This window comes from Salmo salar, chromosome ssa12 (assembly GCF_905237065.1).
Source record: "Salmo salar chromosome ssa12, Ssal_v3.1, whole genome shotgun sequence".
Classification (NCBI taxonomy): domain Eukaryota; kingdom Metazoa; phylum Chordata; class Actinopteri; order Salmoniformes; family Salmonidae; genus Salmo; species Salmo salar.
The window spans coordinates 3581018-3593936 of NC_059453.1; the positions used below are offsets into that span (position 1 = coordinate 3581018).

The 12919-nt window shown below is 41.0% G+C and overlaps 1 protein-coding gene across 1 annotated transcript; it reads left to right on the forward strand.

The window, feature by feature from the left end:
* Nucleotides 1–1629: 1629 nt before the first annotated feature.
* LOC106595271 (zinc finger protein 664) lies at nt 1630–12211 on the forward strand. Its single transcript, XM_045690498.1, has 2 exons — nt 1630–2348; nt 11394–12211. Exons 1-2 carry the CDS (start codon nt 2099–2101, stop codon nt 12194–12196), a joined length of 1053 nt encoding a protein of 350 aa, XP_045546454.1. The 5' UTR covers nt 1630–2098; the 3' UTR covers nt 12197–12211.
* The last annotated feature ends 708 nt before the right edge of the window (nt 12212–12919 follow it).

The following is a 12919-nucleotide window of genomic DNA, read 5'->3' on the forward strand; positions in this document are numbered from 1 at the left end:
TAGAGATTACAACCTATTAGGGCTGGGGGGAGAGAGGGAGGTACCTAGAGATTACAACCTATTAGGGCTAGAGGGAGCGACCTAGAGATTACAACCTATTAGGGCTGGGGGGAGAGAGGGAGGTACCTAGAGATTACAACCTATTAGAGCTGGAGGGAGAGAGGGAGGTACCTAGAGATTACAACCTATTAGGGCTGGAGGGAGAGAGGGAGGTACCTAGAGATTACAGCCTATTAGGAGGGAGGTACCTGGAGATTACAACCTATTAGGGCTAGAGGGAGAGAGGGAGGTACCTAGAGATTACAGCCTATTAGGGCTGGAAGGAGTTAACTACACATTACAACCTATTAGGGCTAGAGGGAGGTACCTAGAGATTACAACCTATTAGGGCTAGAGGGAGAGAGGGAGGTACCTAGAGAGTACAACCTATTAGGGCTAGAGGGAGAGAGGGAGGTACCTAGAGAGTACAACCTATTAGGACTAGAGGGAGAGAGGGAGAGCGGGAGGTACCTAGAGATTACAACCTATTAGGGCTGGGGGGAGAGAGGGAGGTACCTAGAGATTACAACCTATTAGGACTAGAGGGAGAGAGGGAGGAGAAAGAGTGACAGAGAGAGAAAAAGAGTGACAGAGATAGAGAGGGAGAAGAGAGAGAGACAGAAAGAGCAAGAGGAAGAGAGTGAGAGATGGCAAACTATTGTTTGTTTGTTTGTCCAGGTGAGGGCGCTGCGTCCTCGGTCCTACTGTGAAGGCATGGAACTGGTGGAACTGGAGAAGAGCTGGACGGCCTAGCGACCACTGAACCGTTTATTGGAGTCAGTCGCGAGGAAAGGTTGAACAACTAAATCACTGAATAAACTGATTCACTGAGTCACTGAATAAACTGAGTCACTGAGTCAATGGTATCTCTGAATCACTGAATAAACTGAGTCACTGAATAAACTGTATAACTGATTCACTGAATCAATGGGATAACTGAGTCAATGGTATCACTGAATCATTGAATCATGACTGACTCTAATTGGCTGTCTTGAACTTAACACTGATTCTGTAGCCCTTCCCATGTTTATACCAAGGAAAGGTGTGTGTGTGTGTGTGTGTGTGTGTGTGTGTGTGTGTGTGTGGGAGAGAGAGAGAGTGAAATACACTCTTGAAAAAGAGATTTTAAATCTCAATGAGCCCTTCCCGGTAAAATAAAGGTTAAATAAAAAAAATTAAAAAACATTTTTTATTCTGTTCTGTTATTGTAGTCAGTCGTGTCCATATATACATAAAAAAAAAAAAAACTTTCCCCTCAACTGCGTTACACACTCCGGCCAGCAGACGGCGATGTGGGTCTTTCAGGCAGGTCTTCCCCGGGTGTCAGGCGCTCGTCGACGGGACCCTTCTTCAACAACAAGCTATTCGGTCCTCACTAGTTACCACAGTCACAAAGACATAATGACGGCTAAACCCCGCCCATTTCTACAACCTCTCTTCTAAAAAAAAAAAAAAAAGATTTTTTTTTTTGTTTCTTTCTTAACCACATTACTAACCTTATACCTAACCGTTAACAATTTAAATTAAGACCCAAAAAAGAAAATACAAATTTCAATTTTTTTTTTTTTTTTTTACCGTAGCCAATTCTGACTTTGTGGCTGTGGTAACTAGTGACAACCCAGCGACGTTATTTTATAGTTCATTGACAAACTGGTCAGCCTCCTCGGTAGCTTGCTAGCCGAAATATTAACGCGTTTTAATGTATATTAGTATTTAGTGTTTTCAACACACTTCTGTCGTCTAGCTAATTATACAATTTCATTGTGTATTTACGTTGTTATTGTTATTAGTTAGCTAACGTAGCTGGCTGGCTGGCTTGTTAAGTTAGCATTAGCCTAGCTAGCTAACGTAGCTGGCTGGTTGAGTTAGCATTAGCCTGGCTGGTTGAGTTAGCATTAGCCTAGCTAGCTAACGTAGCTGGCTGGTTGAGTTAGCATTAGCCAGCTAGCTAACGTAGCTGGCTGGTTGTTGAGTTAGCATTAGCCTAGCTAGCTAACGTAGTTGGCTGGTTGAGTTAGCATTAGCCTAGCTAGCTAACTGTTAGCTAACATCCCCGACCATGAGTTCACCAAGCTACTCGCCTCCTGTTGAAGAAGAGGAGGAGGAGGAGGTCTGCTGGACGGAGAAAGAAGGTCTGTGGCTGAACGTTGTCGTGAAAGAGGAGAAGGAAGAGGAGGATATTACAGTAACAAAACAAGTGGAGGATGTTACAGTGAAAGAAGAAGAGGATACCGTTCTTGGAGTGAAGGAGAAGGGAGAGATAACTGTCACATTGGAAGATGAAGAGACAGGAGATCGGATTAACACCAGTAAGTACTGTCTTTAAAAACACAATCTCACAGTGCAGTTGTTGAATTAAAGGGCAAGGTAACACAGTTACACTCCCACTATCAAAATGGCCGTATATTTTGTTGTAGCCCTGAAGAATCCAATACCAGCCCATCCCACTACTTTAGCCCTGAGGCATCCAATACCAGCCCATCCCACTACTTTAGCCCTGAGAGATCCAATACCAGCCCATCCCACTACTTTAGCCCTGAGGCATCCAATACCAGCCCATCCCACTACTTTAGCCCTGAGGGATCCAATACCAGCCCATCCCACTACTTTAGCCCTGAGGGATCCAATACCAGCCCATCCCACTACTTTAGCCCTGAAGGATCCAATACCAGCCCATCCCACTACTTTAGCCCTGAGGGATCCAATACCAGCCCATCCCACTACTTTAGCCCTGAGGGATCCAATACCAGCCCATCCCACTACTTTAGCCCTGAGGCATCCAATACCAGCCCATCCCACTACTTTAGCCCTGAGGGATCCAATACCAGCCCATCCCACTACTTTAGCCCTGAGGGATCCAATACCAGCCCATCCCACTACTTTAGCCCTGAGGGATCCAATACCAGCCCATCCCACTACTTTAGCCCTGAAGGATCCAATACCAGCCCATCCCACTACTTTAGCCCTGAGGGATCCAATACCAGCCCATCCCACTACTTTAGCCCTGAGGGATCCAATACCAGCCCATCCCACTACTTTAGCCCTGAGGGATCCAATACCAGCCCATCCCACTAATTTAGCCCTGAGGCATCCAATACCAGCCCATCCCACTACTTTAGCCCTGAGGGATCCAATACCAGCCCATCCCACTACTTTAGCCCTGAGGGATCCAATACCAGCCCATCCCACTACTTTAGCCCTGAAGAATCCAATACCAGCCCATCCCACTACTTTAGCCCTGAGGGATCCAATACCAGCCCATCCCACTACTTTAGCCCTGAGAGATCCAATACCAGCCCATCCCACTACTTTAGCCCTGAGGGATCCAATACCAGCCCATCCCACTACTTTAGCCCTGAGGGATCCAATACCAGCCCATCCCACTACTTTAGCCCTGAGGGATCCAATACCAGGAAGGATGGAACCCCTTTTCTCTCAAAACAAAAAATGAAAGTCTAGAGAAGAGAGCATTTATTGATGTAAACCGAAACGCCTAGCAACCCAAAGGTTGTGAGTTCGAATCTCATCACAGTCAACTTTTAAACTACTTACAATTTTTTTGGTTGCTACTTTACAACTGCTTAGAATGTTACCCTTCCCCTATCCCCTTTAACCTGACTCCTAAATTTAACCTTTAATCCCTAGCCTAGCTAACGTTAGCCACCTAGCTGCTTAGCATGTTAGCTAACCCTTCCCCAATCCCTTTAACCTGACTCCTAAATTTAACCTTTAACCCCTAGCCTAGCTACCGTTAGCCAATGCCAATTTATTTGACAATTTCTACCAATCTGCTTGCCGGTTATGGTTTTCATATCCACATCCTGTTCCTCTTATAGAATATCAGATCAACAGTATAGTGGAGCTGCTGTTCCTCTTATAGAATATCAGATCAACAGTATAGTGGAGCTGCTGTTCCTCTTATAGAATATCAGATCAACAGTATAGTGGAGCTGCTGTTCCTCTTATAGAATATCAGATCAACAGTATAGTGGAGCTGCTGTTCCTCTTATAGAATATCAGATCAACGGTATAGTGGAGCTGCTGTTCCTCTTATAGAATATCAGATCAACAGTATAGTGGAGCTACTGTTCCTCTTATAGAATATCAGATCAACAGTATAGTGGAGCTGCTGTTCCTCTTATAGAATATCAGATCAACAGTATAGTGGAGCTGCTGTTCCTCTTATAGAATATCAGATCAACAGTATAGTGGAGCTACTGTTCCTCTTATAGAATATCAGATCAACAGTATAGTGGAGCTGCTGTTCCTCTTATAGAATATCAGATCAACGGTATAGTGGAGCTGCTGTTCCTCTTATAGAATATCAGATCAACAGTATAGTGGAGCTACTGTTCCTCTTATAGAATATCAGATCAACAGTATAGTGGAGCTGCTGTTCCTCTTATAGAATATCAGATCAACAGTATAGTGGAGCTGCTGTTCCTCTTATAGAATATCAGATCAACAGTATAGTGGAGCTGCTGTTCCTCTTATAGAATATCAGATCAACAGTATAGTGGAGCTACTGTTCCTCTTATAGAATATCAGATCAACAGTATAGTGGAGCTGCTGTTCCTCTTATAGAATATCAGATCAACAGTATAGTGGAGCTACTGTTCCTCTTATAGAATATCAGATCAACAGTATAGTGGAGCTCCTAATATATAAACAGTACTGGCACCTATTTCAGTCAAAGTCAAGTAGAGCTGGGATTTTTTAATTTTTTTAAATACATTGAGGAACTATTGTCATATATGGAATCATGTAGTAACCAAACAAGTGTTATAGATTTAAGATTTTTCAAAGTAGCCACCCTTTGCCTTGATGACAGCTTTGCACACTCTTTGCATTCTGTCAACCAGCTTCACCTGGAATGCTTTTCCAACAGTCTTGAAGGAGTTCCCACATATGCTGAGCGCTTGTTGGCTGCTTTTGCCTTCACTCTACGGTCAAACTCATTCCAAACCCATGCAGAGATTATCCGTTCACCTACTCTGCGTCTCACAAAGACACGGCAGTAGGAACCAAAAATCTTCAATTGGGACTCATCAGCCCAAAGGACAGATTGTCACCGGTCTCGTGTTTCTTGGCCCAAGCAAGTCTCTTCTTCTTACTGGTGTCCTTTAGTAGTGGTTTCTTTACAGAAATTCGACCATGAAGGCCTGGGGGCGGCAGGTAGCCTAGTGGTTAGAGCGTTGGGCCAGTAACCGAAAGGTTACTAGATCGAATCCCCGAGCTGACAAGGTCAAATCTGTCGTTCTGCCCCTGAACAAGGCAGTTAACCCACTGTTCCTAGGCCGTCATTGTAAATAAGAATTTGTTCTTAACTGACTTGCCTACAGTAATTTCCGGACTATTAAGCGCACCTGAATATAAGCCGCACCCACTGAATTAAAAACATTTTTTTATTTTGAACCCATAAGCCACAGGTGCCTACCTGTACATTGAAACAAATTAACTTTACACAGGCTTTAACGAAACATGGCTTGTAACCAAAATAAATAGGCTTTAACGAAACACGGCTTGTAACAAAAATAAATAGGCTTTAATGAAACACGGCTTGTAACAAAAAATAAAAAAATAGCAGTAAGCTTTAGTTCTCTTTTTGCACTGAGTCAATTCCTCACGCTGCTGTTTCCAACGTCTTATCATCGACTCATTAAGACCAAGCTCCCGTGCAGCAGCTCTATTTCCTTTTCCAACAGCCAGATCAATCGCCTTCAACTTGAAAGCTGCATCATATGCATTTCTCCGTGTCTTTGCCATGATGAGGGTGACAAAACGACTACCGTAATCAGAATGATGGGAAGTTTGAGAGCGCTCGATTTAATCTAAACCGTAAACAAAAAAGTTGTTTGACCTTAACCCGTTCGGCAATTTCATTGGTCTAATGAAAGCTTCATGCCGCCAAAAAACTGAGCATGTCACAGAATGTTATTTATTAATTATTTTTAATTGAAAGTGGGAAAAATCCATATATTAGCCGCGTCATTGTTTAAGCCGCGATGTTCAAAGCGTTGGAAAAAAGTTGCGGCTTATAGTCCAGAATTTACGGTAGTTAAATAAAGGTAAAATAAAAAAATCACTTAGTCTCCTCTGAACAGTTGATGTTGAGATGTGCCTTGAACTCTGAAGCATTTATTTGGGCTGCAATTTCTGAGGCTGGTAACTCTGATGAACTTATCCTTTGCAGCAGAGGTAACTCTGTTTCTTCCTTTCCTGTGGCGGTCCTCTCGAGAGCCATTTTCATCATAGCGCTTGTTGGTTTTTGGGACTGCCACAGGAAACTTTCAAAGTTCTTGAAATGTTCCGCATTGACTGACCTTCTTGTCTTTAAAGTAATGATGGACTGTCATTTCTCTTTGCTTATTTGAGCTGTTCTTGCCATAATATGGACTTGGTCTTTTACCAAATAGGGCTATCTTCTGTATACCACCCCTACCTTGTCACAACACAACTGATTGGCTCAAACGCATTAAGAAAGAAAGAAATTACCCAAATTAACTTTTAACAAGACACACCTGTTAATTGAAATGCATTCCAGGTAACTACCTCATGATGCTGGTCGAGAGAATGCCAAGCATGTGCAAAGCTGTCAAGGCAATGGGTGGCTACTTTGAAGAATCTCAAATATAAAATATATTTTGATTTGTTTAACACTTTTGTGGTTACTACATGATTCCATATGTGTTATTGCATAGTTTTGATGTCTTCACTATTATTCTGCAATGTAGAAAATAGTAAAAATAAAACCCTTGAATAAGTAGGTGTTCTAAAACTTTTGACGGGTAGTGTGTGTGTATAGTCGATGTATCAAAACCATCCCGAACGGTACAGTGGTGTCACGGTATCGTACCGCACCAAAACTCACGGTTCGGTACCATACGGCACAGTGGTGTGACGGTACGGTTTCGATACATCGACAAAATAAATGCCTGAGAAAATATGTCATTTGTATTTAGATTTTCCATTTATTATAGAGGTAAAGTAGTAGTAGCTTGAATTCCCAGGAGCATATTTATTTATTTATTTATTATTTCACCTTTATTTAACCAGGTAGGCAAGTTGAGAACAAGTTCTCATTTACAATTGCGACCTGGCCAAGATAAAGCAAAGCAGTTTGACAACATACAACAACACAGAGTTACATATGAATTCCCAGAGTTCCTCTGTCCAGTATCTGTGTTCTTTTGCCCATCTTAATCTTTTCTTTTTATTGGCCAATCTGAGATATGGCTTTTTCTTTGCAACTCTGCCTAGAAGGCCAGCATCCCGGAGTCACCTCTTCACTGTTGACATTGAGACTTGCATTTTGCGGGTACTATTTAATGAAGCTGTCAGTTGAGGACTTGTGAGGCATCTGTTTCTCAAACTAGACACTCTAATGTACTTGTCCTCTTGCTCAGTTGTGCACCGGGGCCTCCCACTCCTCTTTCTATTCTGGTTACAGCCAGTTTGCGCTGTTCTGTGAAGGGAGTAGAACGCAGCATTGTACGAGATCTTCAGTTTCTTGACAATTTCTCGCATGGAATAGCCTTCATTTCTCAGAACAAGAATAGACTGCCGAGTTTCAGAAGAAAGTTCTTTGTTTCTAGCCATTTTGAGCCTGTAATCGAACCCACAAATACTCAACTCGTCTAAAGAAGGCCAGTTTTAGTGCTTCTTTAATCAGAACAACAGTTTTCAGCTGTACTAACATAATTGCAAAAGGGTTTTCTAATGATCAATTAGCCTTTTTAAAATTACAAACTTGGATTAGCTAACACAACGTGCCATTGGAACACAGGAGTGATGGTTGCTGATAATGGGCCTCTGTACGCCAATGTAGATATTCCATAAACAATCAGCTGTTTCCAGTTACAATAGTCATTTACAACATTAACTTCTCTAGGGTATGTGGGACGGTAGCGTCGCACCTCGCCAACAGCCAGTGAAATAGCAGGGCGCCAAATTCAAAACAACAAAAATCTCATAATTCAAATTTCTCACACATACAATTATTATACACCATATTAAAGATAATCTTCTCATTAATCTAACCACACTGTCTGATTTCAAAAAGGCTTTACGGTGAAAGCATAGCATTAGATTATGTTAGGACAGCACCTAGACAAGAAAAACCACACACCCATTTTCCAAGCAAGGAGAGGCGTCACAAAAACCAGAAATGCAGCTAAAATTAATCACTAACCTTTGATGATCTTCATCAGATGGCACTCATAGGACTTCATGTTACACAATACATGTATGTTTTGCTCGATAAAGTTCATATTTATATCCAAAAACCCAATTTTACATTGGCGTGTAATGTTCAGAAATGTTTTGCCTCCCAAAACTTCCGGTGAATGAGCACATCAATTTACAGAAATACTCATCATAAACGTTGATAAAATATTCAACTGTTATTCAAAGAATTATAGATACACTTCTCCTTAATGCAACCGCTGTGTCAGATTTCAAAAAAGGTTTACAGCGAAAGCACACTTTGCAATAATCTGAGTACGGCGCTCAGTCACAAAACCAAACCCGCCATTTTATGGAGTCAACAAAAGTCAGAAATAATATTATAAATATTCACTTACCTTTGATGATCTTCATTGGAATGCACTCCCAGGAATCCCAGTTCCACAATAAATGTTCATTTGTTTCGATAAAGTCCATATTTATGTCCAAATGCCTCCTTTTTGTTCGCGCGTTCAGTCGAGTAATCCAAATGCACTGTGCTTGCGCAGTTTGTTCAGATGAAAAGTCATATTACAATTCGTAGAAACATGTAGAATCAATCTTTAGGATGTTTTTATCATAAATCTTCCATAATATTCCAACCGGACGATTCCTTTGTCTTCAAAAAGGAAAAGGAACACAGCTAACTCTCACGGGAGCGCGCGCCACTGAGCTCATGTCATTTTCTCAGTCATCTGATTCCAAGCGCTCTTATTTTCTCCCCATTCACAGTAGAAGCATGAAACAACGTTCTAAAGACTGTTGACATCTAGTGGAAGCCTTAGGAAGTGCAAAATGACCCCACAGACACTGTATATTGAATAGGGAATCACTTGAAAAACCTCAAACCTCAGATTTCCACACTTCCTGGTTGGATCTTTTCTCAGGTTTTTGCCTGCCATATGAGTTCTGTTATACTCACATACATCATTCAAACAGTTTTAGAAACTTCAGAGTGTTTTCTATCCACAACTAATATAATATCCTACTAATAATATGCATATCTTAGCTTCTGGGACTGAGTAGCAGGCTATTTACTCTGGGCACCTTCTTCATCTGGACGTCAAAATACTGCCCCCTACCCAAGAGAGGTTAACAATGTCTACACTGTATTTCTGATCAAGTTGATATTTTAATAGACAAAAAATTTAATTTTCTTTAAAAAATAAGGACATTTCTAAGTGTGACAACTTTAGAACGGTAGTGTGCGTGTACATATATACAGTTGAAGTCAGAAGCTTACATACACTTAGGTTGAAGTCATTAAAACTCATTTTTCAACCACTCCACAAATTTCTTGCTAACAAACTATAGTTTTGGCAAGTCGTTTAGGACATCTACTTTGTGCATGACACAAGTAATTTTTTCAACAATTGTTTACAGACAAATTATTTCACTTATAACTCACTGTTTTACAATTCCAGTGGGTCAGAAGTTTACATGCACTAAGTTGACTGTGCCTTTAAACAGCTTGGAAAATTCCAGAAAATGATGTCATGGCTTTAGAAGCTTCTGATCTGCAAATTGACAATTTGAGTCAATTGGAGGTGTACCTGTGGATGTATTTCAAGGCCTACCTTCAAACTCCGTGCCTTGACATCATGGGAAAATCAAAAGAAATCAGCCAAGACCTCAGAAAACAATTGTAGACCTCCACAAGTCCGGTTCATCCTTGGGAGCAATTTCCAAACGCCTGAAGGTACCATGTTCATCTGTACAAACAATAGTACGCAAGTATTTAACACCATGGGACCACGCAGCCGTCATATCGCTCAGGAAAGAGACGCATTCTGTCTCCTAGAGATTAACATACTTTGGTGCGAAAAGTGCAAATCAATCCCAGAACAACAGCAAAGGACCTTGTGAAGATGCTGGAGGAAACGGGTACAAAAGTATCTATATCCACAGTATAATGAGTCCTATATCGACATAACCTGAAAGGCCGCTCAGCAAGGAAGAAGCCACTGCACCAAAACCGCCATAAAAAAAGCCAGACTACGGTTTGCAACTGCACATGGGGACAAAGATCGTACTATTTGGAGAAATGTCTTCTGGTCTGATGAAACAAAAACAGAACTGTTAAGCCATAATGACCATCGCTATGTTTGTAGGAAAAATGGGGAGGATTGCAAGTCGACAAACACCATCCCAAACGTGAAGCACGGGGGTGGCAGCATCATGTTGTGGGGGTGCTTTGCTGCAGGAGGGACTGGTGCACTTCACAAAATAGATGGCATCATGAGGTAGGAAAATTATGTTGATGTATTGAAGCAACGTCTCAAGATATCAGTCAAGAAGTTAAAGCTTGGTCGCAAATGGGTTTTCCAAATGGCCAATGAGCCCAAGCATACTTTCAAAGTTGTGGCAAAATGGCTTAAGGACAACAAAGTCAAGGTATTGGAGTGGCCATCACAAAGCCCTGACCTCAAACCTATAGAAAATTTGTGGACAGAACTGAAAAAGCTTGTGCGAGCAAGGAGGCCTACAAACCTGACCTAGTTACACCAGCTCTGTCAGGAGGAATGGGCTAAAATTCACCCAACTTATTGTGGGAAACTTGTGGAAGGCTACCCAAAACGTTTGACCCAAGTTAAACAATTTAAAGGCAATGCTACCAAATACTAATTGAGTGTATGTAAACTTCTGACCCACTGGGAATGTGATGAAAGAAAATAAAAGCTGAAATTAAATAATTCTCTCTACTATTATTTTGACATTTCACATTCTTAAAATAAAGTGTTGATCCTAACTGACCTGCTAACACTGGGGAATTTTTACTAGGATTTTAAATATCAGAAATTGTGAACAACTGAGTTTACATACACCTTAGCCAAAATACATTTAAACATCCGACTTCAACTGTACATATATGGCGGCCATTTTAGAAAGGGGCCTATATATATTGGCAACAGAGTCGTCTGGCACACTGCTCAGGGGTTCAGCAACTGTAATAACTTTCTAGCCTACATATATAATATGTATAATATATACATATATAATATTATACATATATAACTCATCGATGTTACCTCTGTGATTTATTATTTTTACTAATTATTTATTATTCATTATTATTTATTTATTACTGTTGTGGGCCTTTAATCATCTATCTGACTTTGTTGTTCACACAGGAGAGAGACGTGACTATCGTGGATCCTCTGGGGAGCCTCAACAACAACATGATGCTGACGAGAAAGAGAAGAGTCTCTCCAGATCAAAACAAGTCAAGAAACACCAGCAGAGACCCAAAACTAAAAGTCACTGCTGCTCTGATTGTGGGAAGAGTTACTTAAGATCAGATTCACTGAAACTACACCTGAGAAGTCACACTGGAGAGAAACCTTTTAGCTGCTCTGACTGTGGGAAGAGATTCACCTCCTCGGCAGATCTTAAAAGACATCAGAGAATCCACACAGGAGAAAAACCTTTTAGCTGCTCTGACTGTGGAAAGAGTTTTGTTTCGTCAGGACATTTAAAATCTCACCAGAGAACACACAAAGTAGAGAAACCCTATAGCTGTACTCAATGTGGGAAGAGTTTTACTCACTCAAGCAGCTTGATAGTACACCAGAGAACACACACAGGAGAGAAACCTTATAACTGTGATCATTGTGGGAAGAGTTTTCTTTCCTCTGGTCGTCTGACAATACACCAGAGAACACACACAGGAGAGAAACCTTACAGCTGTGATCAGTGTGGGAAGAGTTTTACTACATCTAGCCAGCTGACTTTGCACCAGAGAACACACACAGGGCAGAATCCTTATAGCTGTACTGAATGTGGGAAGAGTTTTACTCAGTCAAACAGCCTGGTATCACATCAGAGAACACACACAGGAGAGAAACCTCATAGCTGTAATCAATGTGGGAAGAGTTACTCTGATAAAAGATCTCTGATTAAACATCAGAAAATTCATGAAGGAGTTGTTTCATGATATCAGTGAAATAAAATGTAGAATGTTTTAACATTGTAGTAGGAGTATTTTAATGATGTCACAATGTAGAACCCTAAAAGTTTGTCCCCTGTTCTATTGATTTCAGCATGATATGGATATTATCCTCAGGGGGAAAATCCAGGCTCTGAAATGGAAGAGTACTATTTATGAGATTTAACAAAAAGTGACTAACAAAAAAAGAGCTGTGTTACACTTACCACGTTGGTGACCCACTTGAATCAAAATGTAACACTTCACAATGTAGCTAGCTGTTTACCAGGTTGGTGACCCACTGGAATCAAAATGTAACACTTCACAATGTAGCTAGCTGTTTTCTATAAAGTGTCCTCTAACCAGGGATGTACACATTATTCCCAGATTCCATGTGGTTTTTGAGCTGTTAGTTTTAACAGGACGTGCAACCTCATCTCCCTCCTGTCGTACAATTGATTTCAACATGATATTAATGAGTGATGACAAATAAGTGTTGTGTTCCTTTGTTTAGTGACCCCTACATTTAAATGCATCACTCCAAAATGTTGCTGACTGTCTTCTTCAGGTTGTCCTCTAGTGAGGTAAAATACATCTCCCATTTCCATATGTTTATTTTTTAGTTGTGTTAGTTTCAACAGCACGTACAACCTGATTTCCCCTCTAATCGATATTAGTGATTTATTGCTACTTGTCAAAACAACAGCGTTTTTGGTGCTTGTACAGTTTTAT

Bases quoted from the DNA above. Each gene is read 5' to 3' on its own strand.
- LOC106595271 (XM_045690498.1), top strand. From the start codon at position 2,099: ATGAGTTCACCAAGCTACTCGCCTCCTGTTGAAGAAGAGGAGGAGGAG. The intron at 2,349-11,393 runs GTAAGTACTGTC...TTGTTCACACAG, and splicing joins AGGAGATCGGATTAACACCA to GAGAGAGACGTGACTATCGT.